General features: G+C 42.0%; 1 protein-coding gene across 1 annotated transcript in view; it reads right to left on the bottom strand.

Moving 5' to 3' along the window:
- PCCA (propionyl-CoA carboxylase alpha subunit) overlaps positions 1-18228 on the bottom strand; it is a 331566-nt gene that overhangs the window by 199876 nt on the left and 113462 nt on the right. Inside the window, exons 10-12 of the mRNA XM_015415102.1 lie at positions 8761-8863; positions 5864-5958; positions 2362-2512 (exon numbers count right to left, since the gene is read on the bottom strand). Of these exons, the coding sequence (XP_015270588.1) occupies positions 2362-2512; positions 5864-5958; positions 8761-8863 (349 nt within the window). The remainder of the gene's footprint in view (positions 1-2361; positions 2513-5863; positions 5959-8760; positions 8864-18228) is intronic.

Here is an 18228-nt window from a genome sequence, read left to right on the forward strand (position 1 = left end):
AAAAATAATAATAATAATTTTGCACACCCCTACTCGGAAGCTAAGCAGGGTTGACTCTGGCAAGTACTTGGATGAGAGACCTCCCTGGAATGCCAGCAGTCGGGAGGTGGGGGCAGGCTTTATTCAGCCACCTCTCTGAATATCTTCCAGGCCCCCAGTAGGGGGTCAGTCACCAGAGGTCACCATGACTTCCAAGTGCACACACACTCACATGCACACACATGCCCATATGAAAAATGCAAGAAACAACAACAACAATGCTGTGGTAGGGACTGCACCCTTGTCTTGGTCTTCACACAATTCCTGGTTCTTGCAAATTGTTCAGATGTGTACAAGTGCTTGGTGGAAAACAAACACTGGAAACATAGTACTCGGTGGAAATCCTTTAACTATCAACACAGTGACTAATCACTGGCACCTGCACAGACAGATAAACCCTTAAATGTGCATGCATTCAGCCTCAGTAACACCAGCTTGTGGTCTACTCAATGTCATTCCTGTGGCAAACTAAATGTATTCCATTTTAAAGTGCTATTCAGATACTTACATGCGGTAGATAGGATCTAAATTGAAAAGGCTACTTTGGAAATGTTTCAGAAACATTGCTGTGTGAGAGAACAGCACATTTCTTCATCTGGGCACTACTAACCAGACAAACATACAGACACCTATTGCAATAAAGCAGCAGAAGAACAAGATTCGAGTCCAGCAGCACCTCAAAGACCAACAAGATTTCCAGGGTATAAGGTTTCACGAGTCAACGTTTCCCTTGCTCGAAAGCCAGTCAAATCAGACTCTAGGGTTGCGGTGTTCATCTCCGTTTCCAAGCCGAAGAGCCAGCGCTGTCCAAAGACGTTTCCGTGATCATGTGGCCATCATGACTAAACGCCAAGGCACACGGAATGCTGTTACCTTTCCCATCGAAGCGGTACCTATTTATATACTTGCAATTTCTTGCTTTCGAACTGCTAGGTTGGCAGGAGCTGGAACCAGAGACAGGAGCTCACTCCGTCATGCGCCACTTGGGTCTTGAACTGCTGAACTACCGACCTTCCAGCCTGCAGTTCAGCATCTTAACCACTTGAGCCACCGCAGCTCCTTTCACGAGTCAAAGCTCTCCTCAAAAGCTTATACCCTGAAATCTTGTTGTTGAGGTGCTGCCAGACTCTAGTTTCACTCTTCTACTGCAGACCAATATGGCTACCCACCTGAAACTCTCTACTGCAATAGTAACAGTCATACTTCTCAGAGCTTGTTGTGGCTTTTCCAGTATACAACTAGGAGCGTTATAAAACTGATCTGGCCAGAAACTATTGGGGCACTCAAAAATTGCCAAATGCAACTCACATGAGTGGTGACAACTTAGCTCTACCATCTGCATGTCTCTGAAAAGACATTCGTTCACAGGCAAAGTCATCCTAAAGTTGACAAGTGGAGCACAGAATGTCAGAAGTATCCACTGTTGCCTTCCTGCTAGAACACAACGCCATTCAGGGACAACCTTGGCAACTATGTCTTAACTCTTCACATATTTTAAAACACAGGTACAATATCCCCCAAAGTTGGATGCTGCACAACTCTTGGTATACAGGGTATATACAAGATAATCTATGGGGTGCCAGATACCAGCCGTTCATAGTTTTCAGTTTTCTCTTAAGTCAGCTAAAATAAGCATTTGACACACATGTTCATAACCATTCTCAAAGATCCTCTGGTAATTCTAAAGATAACACTTTATTCCAATTTCAAAATACTTCAGACCAGAAGAAATTCTAAATACCCTGCAAAACCACTAACCAGCAAAGATGAAATACGCAAACCTGTTTACATTTACAGACATTGGGAAGAATTTTTATGGATAAATTTACTAGTGTGTGCTTTCCCACGACTCACTTCAATTCCCTGGATTTCTATGGTGACATCATCGTGACCCAAACTTTGTATGTTCAAATGTTAATCTTTAATACTTTCAGTTAAAGCATCCCCAACTCCATTTACTATAGCCCAAGAGGACAATCCAAATGCCTCATTTCTGTATGGCAAATACAGTAACTGGCAAACACATACATCTACCATATGATTTAAGTAAAACAGTTATCTTTCTGAGGGCTAGTATTTTAAGTAAAAAACATGGTTTCTGATATTAAATATCATATATCCATACGTTTAAGAGGATGGGGTGAGGAGTATTACACAAACAAAGCTCTTAGTGTTACTTGGCTATGAATTTGAAGCAGCAAGATAAAAAAACATGCAATGTTTGAATTATATGAAATCTACACACACACACACACACACACACACAATTAAAAGTACTCTTCTCTCCCCAACCATCACCACCGCCTTCCCTAAATGCAGTACCTGAAGTCTAGTGTTCATTTCCAAGAAATAGAAGTTCCTTTTTGAGTCCACCAGAAATTCCACTGTTCCAGCAGATGAGTATTTTACAGCTTTGGCGAGAGCTACGGCTTGTTCTCCCATTGCTCTGCGTGTCTTGGGATCCAAAAAAGTGCTTACACATGTAGGGAGGGAAAAATCTTAAACTTAGACAGTAGCATTTCAGACTGTTTATACCTTTGAGACCAAAATATAAGTGGGGGTAAGGGAGCGTAACATAAAGTAACTGGAATTTGCATTAGATACATGGGGTTGGATCCTATGACTCCACTAAGTCTTCCTTCAACAGAGAAATACTTTTTCCAATAATGACTTTTTCTGATGGTGAAAGGCTTCATCTAAGGAAGACAAGTCTTTCTTTGCCAAAGGAATTCTCTCTCCATTGGAAGAAAACCTGCAGGTAGGGGTTCATAGCATCCAACCCCTTATTCAGCCTAGCACGTGAACACATACTTCTGTTATGGATGCTAAACAACTTTTGTGATGTTCACTCACTTAATAAACATGATTAATGTTAGAATTAAGAGAGCTCTTCCTCATTCCACAGACCTGCTTTCCGTGTGAAAAATGGACAAAATATTTATCAACCATAAGTGTCCCTTTATTATCTCTTTCTCTCCCAAGTTACCCTTGCCCGTCCTCCAAGGTTCTCAGCTCTTCAGTTTTTATCCTCACAGCACCTGCCTTTTGTCTTTATGCCCGCCTTTTGTCTTTACTGTCACTAAAAGCAGCCAGGAGCAATTTTTGGTTAGGAAAATGGCAAAGAGGGAGAGTTAAGCCCCACTTCCCCAGTATCATGACCCTGATCCATATTGTTCCCCTCCCCTGAGTTTTTCCACACCCGAATTTAGGGAGAGTCAATGGTCAACATCTCTTTGAAACACCCATTTGGACAACTGGTTTGTCTTTCGTTTTTTAACAAGCAGGAGCTTACCCTAAATTCTTAACATGCAAGAAACAAACTAAGCCACAAAATAAGTGCACCAGCACAATTACCATGTATGCTATTTCCAGTCTTAGCATAAATTAGTTCAATATTTTGAAGATGCGAATGTAATACACATACTTGAATGCATGCACCTGCATATGTACATTTTCAGAATCATAGCCTCCTCAATTAAACAAAGCACATTATTCTTTTTTAAAAAAACTTCAGTTAATAGTTTAATATGCAGCACTCCCATTTGCCATGTTTTTGTTTCCATAGAGAACAAATTAAGGCATTAGTGATGGAGGGGTTGGGTATGTGAGGGGGGAGGGGAATCTTGAAATGAGAATTTGTAAAGCTTCACACAGAATTGTCTTGCTGTTTTAACTTTCGCCTATAACACAGAATGTGACATCCAATGACAGTAACAGCTTGCAGCTTAAATTATTCTTTCAACTTTACCCTTAGAGCTGAAAGTTTTAATTTTCTGCTTTTCTTACTTGATTCATCTGTTCCACGCAGCAAGGTGCCCCCCTCTCCCACCCGGGGCACAGCTGTTTCTCCTTCCTGAGAGTGCAGTTGTGGAAACCCTTTTGAGAACTTCTGTGAAGACTGATCCCTATCCAGTGAGTTTCCTCTCTACAGGACACTAAATATATCACCTTCTTGAGGCCAGAGGCTCAGAAAACACAGGGAGGAAAAACATGTATGCTGGATGTATTTCTTCACACTATTCAGATGATGCTTCTATAATACACATTCAGATTTATGTGCAGCAGTTTTGGAAGTTTTACCTATCAAAGTATGGAGGAGGTTGCTCCCGTCCTCATGCTGAGAAGCTGATTTGGGTACACAAGCGTATACAGAATTTTTAAAACTGAAATTTGACAATCTGTCTCTCTTCCCATCCACCCCACTTAGAAAGCAAAGACCAACAAGTATTTTATCACACTTCTCATATTAGAGTGGTAAATCAAACAAATGTAATAATCCCAACAGCAGGGGAGTCAGAGAATCAGAATTCTAACAGAACTCTACAACAGAAGACATTTCCTGTGCACAAAATGGTTGAAAATCTGTGTTTATTAAGCGCCTAAAAAGTAACTAGGCGCTGTACAGGAATAAAACATAAATAAAGACAATCTGCTAGCTCACAGTCAAGGACAAGACACACTAGAGAAGGGAGAGGAGTAGGAGTAGACTGAGATGGAACAGGAATAAGGGAGAGGGACTCTATTTCCACGCTGAAAGAACTAGAGACTTCACAAATACCTCCTGAAAGACTTAGCTTCAGGCTTCACATCAAAACCATAAAATAGAAACCCTTTTTTCAGTTAACAGGTCAGGTGGCCATGGCAGAGGGCCTATTCCAATGACAACCCCCACCCCCCCACACACAGACACACTCCGCAACCTCTATTTGTGGTGAAATCAGAGGAGAACCTCTGAATCACATCTCTCCCTCCTGCACTCTCATCACACTCATAATCTTAGATCTAGAGAAGCCCATGCACATACGGCATGGGGGTGGACAATCTGAGCATCCAACAGCTGCCCCTTATGCCATATGAGGTGCTGCTCCCCAGTGCTCCCAGGTGTCGGGAGGCTTTCCAAGGGGGGAGAAGGAGGCTGCAAAAAGGACAACATACACATGCAGAAACAACCTTGCACTTCTCTCAATCCAAATCATAGAAAGTAATGCTCAAACTGGGAGACACTCTGTTTGTGTGTCAACATGGGAACTCCCAGCATGTGCAGCAGTCCACACCCTGCTTGAAGTCTCACCACTCATATCCGGGGGGGGGGGGGTATCATCTCAACAGGCACCGTATCTGTTTCTGTCGGGAGTTTTAGCCCTTTAAAAAATCCAGCATGCGTGTAACGTTATGCTTTTAACAGACAGGTAGTTCTGTTAGCTAAGGCAGCTCTGAGTCATTCTACACATTACTGCTGCCCATCTGTTTATTTTCTAAAGGTGTTCCAGTGCCTCCAAATCGGAAATGCCAAACTATAATTCCTTTTCTCTGGTTTGAACAGCTTTCACAAGCCCATGTCTCACAGCACAGAATTATGCATGGCACCAAATATTACTGCAAAGTAATACTGAAACAAAACAGAATTTTATTACAGCCTTCTGTCAATTTCTGTGCTAAGAAATATAGGTTAGAACCTAAGAACTAGGAGCGGTGCAGAACTCATGGAGCAGATTTCCAACTTTTTTGATACAACCCCCTGTAGCATCAAAAAAAGTAATGCCTAAAAGTTGGGGTACTCTTAGTGCAGAATGCGGTACAAGGGGCTAGAGCTTGGGGGGGGACTGTGGAAATTTTCACCCTTTCCCAAGGTATCTGCTTCTGTGCCACTGGAGATCATCTGTGTCTATCCAACCCCATGAAAGGGAATAACACTAGATGAGCAGTTTATGCATCCCTACTCATTTCTCTACTATACTGTACATCTATACTGAACCGTTTATGTAATTAAAAAACAACACTACCTAAAGAATTGTATGTACTCATGAAAAGTGCTAATACTCACCTTGGTGCTTCTTCAATGACTTTCTGATTTCTCCTCTGAATGGAGCATTCTCTTTCATTCAGCCATAACGCATTGTTATGCTTATCAGCCAAAACCTAATAAAAGGTCACTTTTAATAAGTAAATGCGTTGTTTCTCTCTCTCAATACCAGCAACATCAATAAAATTATTCAATTAAAATAACAAAATTAATTATACAAAAATCAATCATCTGAGACAGAGACAGAGACATTATTCAAGGACTCCCAGAACATGTTTAGACATTCATTCAAGGGAGAATTTCCCACCTGATAAAGTGTCAGCCTATCATATGTCCACCCCTCAGGAATAAACAGGTGGACTGGACCGGATTGGACTGTATTTATTTGAATGTATCTCCCTAAGACCACAGAAAGAATGGGAGTTTGGATCAGATGGTCAAAGACATGAGACAGTCAACTATTGTGACATTAATCATGACAACATGGCCCAATTCATTTGTAGAACACATTACAGGTTGGGAATTTTCCCTGGAATCAGAAAAGGACTTTACAGTTTTGCTGAATTAGATTCATAGTTGTAAGAACACTAAAAACCAAACTTAACCTCTTCCCAAGCAAGCTGATCTCTAAGGATTTTCATCGGCAAAAATAGGCACATTTTATAAAATCTATATTTTATTGACAATGAAGTTCACATAAGTAATAAATATAAATCCTGTTACTTTGGTACCCTCATCCAGTGGACTGTATTTACGAGCAGCCAAATGAATCTAATGGAAAACGTACTTAAAAATATGTTCAGATCAGTCTTATTCCTCTTGGGGGCTCTTACATCTAACAGGAAGGGGATCTGAACAATTCTTCCCTCTATACATTCTGCGGCTATAGTTAACAACAGTACCTTTTCCAACAAATGATGAAAATATGACAGACACAAACCTATATTTAAAAACTAGCTAAACTACTCATTTCACTTTCCTGAACAAAGATTTTTAACTGATGTCTGAACCAGATAATCCCAAGGCCACAAAACATCCCAAAATGTTAGCAGAAGCACTTATGTTTGTGGCTTGATTTCACCAGTGCCTTCCCTTCTACATCTCCATACTCTAGACGGTTCTCCCAACCCTCTGGAGCCAGTTTTCAGGAAGAGGGCGCTAAATATAGAGAGAAGGCTAAATATGGAAGAAAAGAGAAAATAAGCAGCATCACCCCTACATGAGCAGAAGCACTTTCTGCTCAGCCAGCAGGATCTTTACATCCAAGATCATTGTTTGGGGGGCAGGGAAATTTAAAAAACTAATACCAAATTTTAACCCAAGTATTTCAGAACAATAGTCCAACTCTGAGTCAAGTAAAAAATCTGGGAGCATCTGACAAGAAAAAAACATATTAACGTGACTTTTTTTAAAAAAAGAAGAAGCTAAAGTTCTATGTCCAGGATCCATAGACTTGTGAGGCTCCTCCAGCTCCACTGGCTTGCCCTTAGCAATCTTGCTGGGCATTTCTATTGGGTTTCCCCAGCCCTCAGAATGGGGAAGGAGCACAGCTTTTGCTGCCCCAGACCTGCTCCCTCCCCTTTTCCTTACACTCTCCCTGGAACCTTCCTTTAAAGGTCCAAATAGCCCTGCCCCCCTCCCGTGGGTATACCTGGCCTCTCCCTGAGGGAGGGTGGTGATTTTGCCCCAGCCAGCTCTTCCACCTGTGCCTGGAGTCATGTTGCCAGGTAAGAGCCAGCAGCTCTGCCATTCTTCCCCTGTCCGAGAACTATCAACCTTGGCCATTCCATGGCCCATGTTGTCACCCAGGACAATGCTGGGCTCTCTGTCAGCAGGGGTGGGGCTGCTAGGAGCTCCTAGAGAGACTGGGGGGGTTCTGGTTCTGAGTCCAGTGGCATCTCCAGACAGACTTACTTTATGCATTTCCCGAGGGATTTCCAGTTTTTATTCTTTGAATAGCGAACCTCCACACCACATAACAAACTGTTTCTGCAATCCTCATTTCAAAAGCAATTCACCATGCAGCCCTGTGTGCTGCTGAAAATAAAATAACTTAAAATAAATAAAGCAAGCAAGGCCAAAGACCTCTTGGGGCATACACAATAAGGATACCGCCAAGAGATACCACTTAATGGAACTTTTTTGAATATGGAAAATTTCCCCAAAGAAGAACTGTTGTTAAACAGTTTTGCAGCACCTGTGGGGGTCCAGTTCTGCCCAGATTTGTAGGAAGTAGAGAAGAGAGTAATAGGAAGGGATTTGCACATGTCCAGTGAATAGCAAACTTAAGCCACATGGTTAAACTGCTTTGGAAGTACTGCTACCATTTCAAAAGTAAATTAAACAAAAAATGAAACCCATGCGAAAATAACGAAAAACATTCAACAGACAATATAATGATATGAACTTATATAAGTGGTGCAGTTTATCAAAAATACAATGTATACAATGCAAATTAGTAACTCAAAAATACAAAATACATGGTCTAAATTCATAAATAATGTTCAGAAATAGTCCAAATCAAATTTATCTAACAGTGAAAACAGTGAAAAGTCCAAATTTGACTACACCACTCTAATAAGTTCATATCATTATATTGTCTGTTGAATGTTTTTCGTTATTTTCGCATGGGTTTCATTTTTTGTTTAATTTACTCCCTTCCGTACCATTTCAGAAGTGGCTTTTATACACACTGTGAAGGTGCTTTTTACAAATGTAAGTCCAAAGCACCCTTGGCAAGCCTGACCAGTTCTTTGGATTCTGGGCACTGCATTTAGAACCTGGATGTTACTACATACTAAGAAAGTTTGGGTTGTAATGCTACATGACTGCAAGGACTGGGTTAAACATTGTCAATTCAGCCATCAGTTTCAACAATTCAACAAGAATATTGAATGCGTGTGGGGAAAAATACCAACCTGAATTTCTATGTGTCGAGGGTTATCAATAAACTTTTCTATTAACAATCGATCATCGCCAAAACTTGAAGCAGCTTCCTGAGATGAAAACCTAAAACCTTCCCTTTAAGGAAAACAGATTAAAGATTCAGAAAAACAGAAGCCAGCATGTTGAATTGTTATCATACAATTAGGCCAAGGTAGGCAACTTATTTGGCCGGAGCACAAAAAAAAATTATCCCCACAATGCTTACCGGTAAAAATGTTGCTGCACCAGTAAGGGGGGGGGGGGAACAGGCAAAGATAGTTCTTAGCCAGCAAGAGCAAGTTGAGCCCCGGTGGTGCTACAGTGCCTCAGGGACTCACCTCGGTATCTTGGGTAGACAACCACCCATGTGTGTGAAGCCAAATGGTCTGCTGTACAGCACCCACACCATGGTTTAGTGCCCCTGGCTTTGGCTGTGACCCAAACAGCCACACAGGAATTCTGTATGTGCAGTTCAGGTTCTAGAACCTCACTTCTGGCAGTACATCACTGAACTGCACCCTGACCTGGATACCCCAGGCTAGACCAATCTTGTCACATCTCAGAAACTTAAACAGAGTCAGCCCTGGCCAGCATGTGATGGGAGACCTCCAAGGAATAGCAGGGCCGTGATGCAGAGGCAGGCAATGGCAAACCACTTCTGTATGTCTCTTGCCTTGAAAACCCTATGGGGTTGCCATAAGTCAGCTGTGACTTGACGGCACTTTCCACCACCACTGCACTGCTTGCTATGCTTCTTCTGAAACTCAAGAGAACGGCAAGAGCAGCTTTTGACACAATGCAAAGGAATTGCAGTGGGTATTAAAGCAAGGAAGTTTAGATGACTTCCACATGGCTATGGAAAATGTTATAACTGTGACCAGGGCCGGCCCGAGGTTTTTTCGCACCCTAGGCGAGGCTAGCTTGTGGGGGGCCCCCCAGGTGAGGTTGCCTTGTGGCGCCCCCCCACCGCACATCTTTATTAGGCAGACGGCCTCATTAGCATGAGAGCCGGTGGGCGGAGAGCAGCAGGAGGCGGGTGGCGCTCTCTCACCTCAACCCCCCGTCGCCACAGGGCTTCCGCACAGGGGGGGCTGCCCAGGAGATCTGGCCGCTAGTAGAAGTCGCCCATCCCACTGCACTGCCGCCTCCTCCTCATCCCCTTTCTCTTGCCTGGACTTTATGCTAGGGACGAAGAGATTCGGGGGCTGCAAAGCAGGGGCAATGGAGGGGGTAGGACTTCCTTGTTTCTTTTCCCCGCAGCGCCTTCACAGCTCCTTCCGGGCACCTTCTCCACAGTCAGGACTGCTGCGGGGAAGAGTGTGAACTGGGGGGACGGTCAGGGGATGGGGCAGCTGGGTCTGCAAGCATGAGCAGGGCCCCGGGAAGAAGCCTCCCCGAAGTCCAGGGAAAAGGGGGCTTCCGGGAGGCTCTATGGGGTGTGGGTGGGCTGCGAAGCTTTGGCCTTCGGACAGCGCCTGCTGGGTGGGGGGGCGGGGGGGCTTGTAGAGTCAGCAGTCCGAGCAAGCAAAGCTGAGTGGCGGGGGGGGGAAAGGCTGCCTCATAGCTCCCCACCAGGCGGGCGGTCTCCGAGGCATCCTTGCCGGCCGCACTGGGGGGCTCCATGGCGCCGGAGGGGCAGCTGCGAGCGCTCTGGGGCCCTCAGCGGCGGCAGGAGCACTCCGGGCTGGGGGCAGCAAGGCGGCAGCAGCAGGGGCCTCGCTGCACCCCTCGGAGATCTGTGCCCTAGGCCGTCACACTAGTTGGCCTAGTGGAAGAGCCAACCCTGCCTGTGACTCTTAATCTTTGATCCGCTTCCACCCACCAAATATGCAACATTATAATCAAATGCCTCCCAAACCATAAGTCCAAATTTTTTTTATTTAAAAGAGCATTTCATTTATGAATGTCTTTTTATGAGACATAAAAACATAAGAAGAGCCCTGCTGTATCAGACCAGTGGTCCATCTAGTCAAGCATCCCATCTCACATAGTAGACAACCAGTTTCTCTGGAGGGCCAACAACAGGGCATAGAGGCCAAGTCCTTCCCCTGACATTGCCTCCTAGCTCTCGGATTCAGAGGCTTAGTGCCTCTGTGGCTAGTAGCCATTGATAGATTTATCCTCCATGAATCTACCTAATCCCCTTTTAAAGCTGTTTGTAATACAAACACAAATAAACAGATCTGAGTCATACCTTCAATGAGACCCTTGGCCTTGATGGTCTACAGCCAACTCCTTAGTTTTAGGTTTGATTTCTGTTCTGCAAATGGTTGCCTAAAACCCCAAATGTCCTCCAAAGTTCTGGATGCCTCCCAAGATTTGTAGATTACCCTTGGAGGCCATACAGCCTCTATTAAGAATGTTTTATATGCCAGTTACAACTTCCAATACTGCAATAATTAATGTTATAGCAAATACAGCAGTATTCAAACAGAGAAAATAATTAGATCTATATTTTGTGTCTCTCCCCCTATGCCCTCTACTGACTTTGATATTCTCAAAAATCACAGCTCGCCTTTTCTTTTGCCTTCTTATTCAACAGTATTGTTTAGTCTTTGTTGTTATGAAGAAAGTATTTAACATGCATATTCTGCTCAAAAAAGACTACCTGGTCTCCCAGCAGTCATCATATAACTTCTGTTGGTGTGTGGGTTGGGTTTTGTTTTTGTTTTTTGGATTTGTACCCCACCATATGTGGCTCCAAGGGCACCTAACAATACTTAACACAATACTGATTTAAAAAGCAACAAAAGATCAACAGCAAAAAAAATAGAAAAACCTGCTCAATGGATTAAAAACAACAACAAAAACCTATGACAGTTTACGTAGTCATCAAGTTCTGCCGCCCTCGGAAACCTAGTTGCCTTACACTGACCTTCTAAAAATAAGCACCAGGGTGGCTCAATGGACTTTTTTGGGAAGGATGTCCCTTTAAAAAGGTGCCACTACAAAAGAGGACCTGCCCTTCACTGGAATCAGTCTAGCATCTAACAAAGATGCATCTCCTAAACATGGGTCACTCAGATAATCTCACAGAATCATAGAGTTAGAAGGGACCTCCAGGGTCATCTAGTCCAACCCCCTGCACAAGGCAGGAAATTCACGAGTACCTCCCCCTCCTCACCCACAGTGACCACTGTTCCATTCCCAGAAGATGATAAAAAACCACCGGGGTCCCTGGCCAAACTGGCCTGGAGAAAAATTGCTTCCTGACCCCAAAGTGGCAATCAGCATTTCCCTGGGCATGTAAGAAAGGGCCTCAGAACTAAGCACTGAGGCAACACTTCCTGCCCTCCCTCTCATGATCTGCCTAAGTTCACAGAATCTGCATTGCTGTCAGATGGCCATGTAGCCTCTGTTTGAAAACCTCCAAAGAAGGAGAGCCCACCACTTCCCAAGGAAGCCTGCTCCACTGAGGAACCACTCTGTCAGGAAGTTCTTTCTAATGTTTAGCCAAAAACTCTTCTGATTTAATTTCAACCCATTAGTTCTGGTCCAACCTTCTGGGGCAACAGAAAACAACTCCGTACCATCCTCTATATGACAGTCCTTCAAGTACTTGAATATGGTTATCATATCACCTCTCAGTCGTCTCCTCTCCAGGCTAAACATACCCAGCTCTTTCAACCTTTCCTCATAGGACTTGGTCTCCAGACCTCTCACCATCTTCACTGCTCTCCTCTAGACACGTTTCAGCTTGTCTATATCCAACTTAAATTGTGGTGCCCAAAACTGAACACAATACTCTAAGTGAGGTCTAACCAGAGCAGAGTAAAGTGGTACCATCACTTCGCGTGATCTGGACACTATACTTCTTTTGATACAGCCCAAAATTGTATTTGCCTTTTTAGCAACCACATCACACTGCGAACTCATGTTCAGTGTATGGTCTACTAAGACCCCTAGATCCTTTCCGCACATACTACTGCCAAGACAAGTCTCCCCCAACTTATAATTATGCATTTGATTTCTCCTACCTAAATGCAGAACTTTACATTTATCCCCACTGAAATTCATTTTATTTGTTTTAGCCCAGTTTTGCAGCCTGTCAAGGTCATCCTGTAATCCTGACTCTGTCTTCTACCATATTTGCTACTCCTCCCAATTTAGTATCATCTGCAAATTTAATAAGCATTCCCTCTATCCCTTCATCCAAATCACTGATGAAGATGTTAAATAAAACAGGTCCCAAGACAGATCCTTGAGGCACTCCACTTGTCACTCCTCTCCAGAAGATGAGGAATCATTCACAAGCACTCTTTGGGTGCGATCTGTCAACCAGTTACAGATCCACCTAACAGTCATAGGATCCAAACCACATTTTTCCAATTTGTCAACAAGAATATTATGTGGAACCTTATCAAAAGCCTTACTGAAATCAAGATAAACTATGTTTACAGCATTCCCCTGATCCAGCAAGGTGTATACAAATCTCAGTGTATACAAAGCACTGAATGGGAGGAGGTACTTTCTAAAGTTAACTGGACCAAGAGCATTCAAAGCTTTAAAGGTATTCTGAACTAACTGAAGGTTCCCAGTTTCAAAGGTGGTACACAGTAGTAATTCAGCCTCAGCCTCAGCCTTCCCAGTTTCAAAGGTGGTACACAGTAGCAATTCAGCCTCAGTCTCATCCAAGTCACGGATAACAGTAAGGCCAACATTTTTTCCTAGTAATTCTAACAACTGTCAAACCAACTTCAGCTGGTAAAAGGCATTCCTTGATCTTCCCTCTATGGATAATGCCGAATAATTTACACCTTTTGACCCACTCTAGTAACCTTAGAAACTTATAAATATCCTATATGTGGTTATACCTACATGGTCAGTATCTCACATATAATCCAGAATTGGCCATGCAATTTGAGTGTAAGCATGGATGTATGAAGGTGGACATAAGAACGTGAGAACTGCCCTGCTGGATCAAATCAAGGATCCAACAGCAAAATGTTTCCAACAATAGCAAGTCTGATGGTTTCAAGATGCACACAAGCTGCACCTGAAGGTAACAGCATGGGTGAATGGTCTTCTTTTGAGAGGATGTTCTTTAATAAAGCTGCCACTACAAAGGTGGATCTGCTACTTGTTGCAATCAATCTACCATCTAACAAAGATGCAACTCTTATGGGTCACTCAGATGATTTCAGTGTATACGAAAGACTGAAAGGAAAGAGAGCTTTAGATTGGACGAAGGTTCACAGCAGCACACTAAAATAGTTATCCCCAGAACAACTGTTATTCATATTGTCTCTGAATGCCGCAGCTCCATCATGACTAATAGTTGCTAGATCTATCACCCATGAACTTGTCTAATCCCCTTTGAAAGTCATCGAACACAATGGTAACACTCCATTTTGTTGTAATGAATTCCACCACTTAATAATGCATGGTTTCTTGTATCCACTCTGAGTCTACCACCAATCATTTTCACTGAGTGATCCCAAGTGCCCGTGTTATGAGAAAGTGAAAAAAGATTTCCCTCTATTTGTTTTTCCACACCAAGCACAAATTCATAAATTTCCATCACATGTCCCTTCAGTCATTATTTTTAAACCAAAAAAGCACTGTTACCTTTAAGCCCTTCTTCACAGCAAAGTTGCTCCAAAGCCTTGATTATTTTGGTTGCAATAATTAGAACTGAACACAGTATCTGAAATGCAGCTGCATCATCAACCCTACACACAGACATCATGATATGGACCACTTCATTTCAGAGTCCTTTCCAAATAATCCCAAGCACAGAACTGGCCCATCACGTCCACACACCAAACTGATGTCTTCATTGAGCTACTGAGAAGAACTTCAATTTCTCTTTCCTGCTTACTGACTAACCAGGAATGTTTAGACCCTACCTTCATATATATAAAGCTGGGATGTTTTCCCCCCTTCACAATGCATATAGTTGTAAGCACATTCAGGGATAACTGGGTAAAGGACTCACAATATGAGAACTACATAAACAAGAGGAGAGAAAGTTATACCTACAGCCCTGTTCGGACGTTTATTGAAGATCATTTGCCATTTTCTTGCCCATCTAACTAGCTTGGGAAGCTCATTTCAAGAGATCTTTGTAGTATGATACAGTTTTCCCCATTATGAATAATCTCGTGTCAACTCCAAATTTAAGTTCATCCCTAACTCCAGATCACATAAGAATAAATTACTGGTCTAAAAACAGAGTCTTGGTGGACCCCACTACATATTTCCCAACATGTTGTCCCTTGTCTGTTTACTCCCATCCTCTATCTGAAGTTCTTTTGCCAGTTACAGATCCATGATAAATCCACTTACTCCATGACAACTAAATTTACTCAAGCGACTCTGGTGAAAGCCATTTTACGAAAAGCTTTTTGGAAGTTCATATTAATATATCATATCAAAATATATCAAAAATAACAATGGGGGAAAATAGTGTAGAGATGTTTTTAATCTACTCCATGTCAGATTATTTTTTAAACAACTCCTTTGCAATTTAGATATAGTTTTTGTATTTTAGCTTATTCTCAATTTAAGAACAACTTTAGAATGCCCACACTGCATAATCACTTTAACTTAAACAATCGTATTCCATAACCACATCTGAAATAATTAGAACCCATTGGCCTGTATCCAACCAAGCAATTTGAAGACTTAGGGGCACTTAAAGCTTTCAGAAGGGAGGGAATGATTTCCATCCTTTCCCACTGGAGCTCACTGGGACCCACTGAGACATCATTTCTGAGGTGGGTCAGCAGACCTTCCTGAACAATAATGGGGACAAAATGGAGGTCAGCATTGGGAGGTGGATATCAGAGGAAATCACCATCTCCCCCACCACCCCTCCAAAAATGTGAGTGACCTTAAGTTTTTGGGAGTGTGTGGCTGAATACATTCCTAGTAATATTTTTGTTGACCATAATGACTAAACATAAAAACAACAGCCATATATATATTTGTAAAAGAGACTAAGTAGGACAAGTAATGTCTGAAATAATCACCATATGTCCGTACCTGAGTAAATTTGTTATACTTTCTCTTATCAAACCTACTTACAAAAATGTTTGGCGCTATTAGGTGCAGTGCCATCTAACTGTTAAAACAAACCTATTTTAATTCTTTGGCTTCCTTCTGTAAGCAGTTGGATGGTATGTATAACTGGTTGTTTTAATTAACTGATGCATGTGCTAATTAAAATTATTGATTGCTGTCCTTGTTTATTATTTTTATTTTGTTAAAATCAATATGCCTAATTAATAATTTATAAATCTGTGAAGATTGGGAGTGTGTGTGTTCCACTGCAGCTAAGTACTGAAACTTATTTTCGGTTCAGTTTTTTAAGTCTTGCCTTCCATAAACTTATCCTGTACTTTCAAGAGAGAGGGAGGGGACAGAGGTTACGATACAGTCAAGCAATCTGGAGCCCTCCCAGTGCTCTTAAGATGGCCCGTGTTTACAAAATACCAGGAGAAGAAGAACAGAAAAGCACAATGGCTCCATCTGCCTTACTGAGCACAGGATCCTGCTGTAGCTGAGGTAGCGAAGCTTCTGTCTGACACAGCTCAAAAGGATCAGTCTGTTTAACATTTCCAGCAAGCTGATCCGTCAACTTTTGAGTCACCCCATGACTCAAAATGAGTTTCTCTAGCAGCATTGTAATTTCTAGCAGCATTTGTTGTAATTTCTTGATATATTTTCAAGGGAAGGAAAAAAATGGAGGGGCAGGGAACAAGAGAAAGAAGAAAATGAAGTGAAGAGAGAAAATATTCACATGTATGATTAAAAAATAAAGCATGCCCCATGGTTGCACCCAGGGATTAAAAGGTGAGTCCCTGGTCTGAAAAAATAGAAGATCACTAAATTATGCCATGAGGGGACAAAAAGAACTGACAACAAGGAACCATTATCTGCACACATTATATATATGACAAAAATACTGCTAGCCACATACCTATCCTGGAACCTTGCTGACAATCTTGACCTTAGAGCTATGTACACCTGAAAAAAATATATGTAACTGAACAAACATGGTCTAATCTACACTGGGAAACTAAGTTTGTATAAAGACTTCTTGTTACATATACACTATTCATGAATAGAAAAAAAATGAGAGACACGTTGACCTTTAAAAATAATTCAGAGGCCTTCTGTAAAGCCAACCTAAAAATACTAATAATAACACAGGAAAATACATCAAATAGAAACTGTTCAAAAGCCCATTTCATGACAGTAAGGATAAGACTACCCTTTACTTCTAAAGTGTAGACTCAATATAACTACTCAGAAAATAATCAGAGCCCAAATAATTATTCCCAAATAATTATAATCTTTGGGAATAATGTCTGCATACAAAACATTTCATTATATCAGATGAAATCTGAAGAGTACACAAAGCAGCCACAACCCCAGGTCTTCAAGGTCTTTTAACCCAGGTCCTCAAAGTGTGAGATGACCCATCCTACATAATTAGACCCAGTAAGAAGAAGAGAACAGTTTGTACTAAAAACCAAATCATCAATGCTTTTATTGGGCCATGAAGAAGGATAGAACGAACTTCACTCTCACAGATCCATGTCATGGCATAAGAAGAAACCTTTCTTGGCCATTAGCATCAACTAATGATGCACAGAACTCTGATCACTATCTCCCCCCTACCCCGCCATCTCAAGAATTTTCTTTGGTGACTTCAAAGTCATTTATTTAGTTCTGAACACCTATATCCTACTCTTCCTCCTTGGTAGGGAGAATAATCAGAGGGCAGCTAAGAATAATTTGGTCAAGGCCACTGAGTAAGCTTCACACCTAAACTGGTATCTGAAAATAAACTCAGAAATCTAGCCATTGGATCAAGCTTCACGCATAGATATTCTCATATCGTAAATTAGCAAAAATTGGTACTTAATTATATTAAATGAATGCACACTCTACAGAAGTTTAACAGGGTATTTCTGAACAATAAGATTACACTGGCAATGGCATATATACCTCTGGGATAGCAAGCAGGATAATTTTTATTCATTCCCCCTCCTGGATAATTTTTATTCATTCCCCCTCCTGGATAATTTTTATTCATTCCCCTCTCCCAGTGCAGACTTCCAATAACCCCTTCATGCTCTTCCTGATAGTCCCTTGTCTTGCAGGAACACCATTCCAGGGGGCATTTGGAGCTGCAGGGGGAAGTGGGTGGTGGAAAATAAGAACATAAGAACATAAGAGAAGCCAATGTTGGATCAGGCCAATGGCCCATCTAGTCCAACACTCTGTCACACAGTGGCCAAAAATACCAGCTGCCATCAGGAGGTCCAGCAGTGGCGTATGATTCAAAATCATACTCTTGTTAAATATTCTTCCATCAACAGATATTTTCCATAGCAGTCATGCCTACATTTATCAAAGAGCAGAACTAAATTTATGGCACTAAGCACAAAGGGTGTTGTAGAATTAATTTAAGTGGTTGAATACTGACGCTGTCATTATTTTCAGATCCC

The sequence above is a fragment of the Gekko japonicus genome, unplaced genomic scaffold (assembly GCF_001447785.1).
Source record: "Gekko japonicus isolate JY-2015 unplaced genomic scaffold, Gekko_japonicus_V1.1 scaffold52, whole genome shotgun sequence".
NCBI classification, from domain to species: Eukaryota; Metazoa; Chordata; class Lepidosauria; order Squamata; family Gekkonidae; genus Gekko; species Gekko japonicus.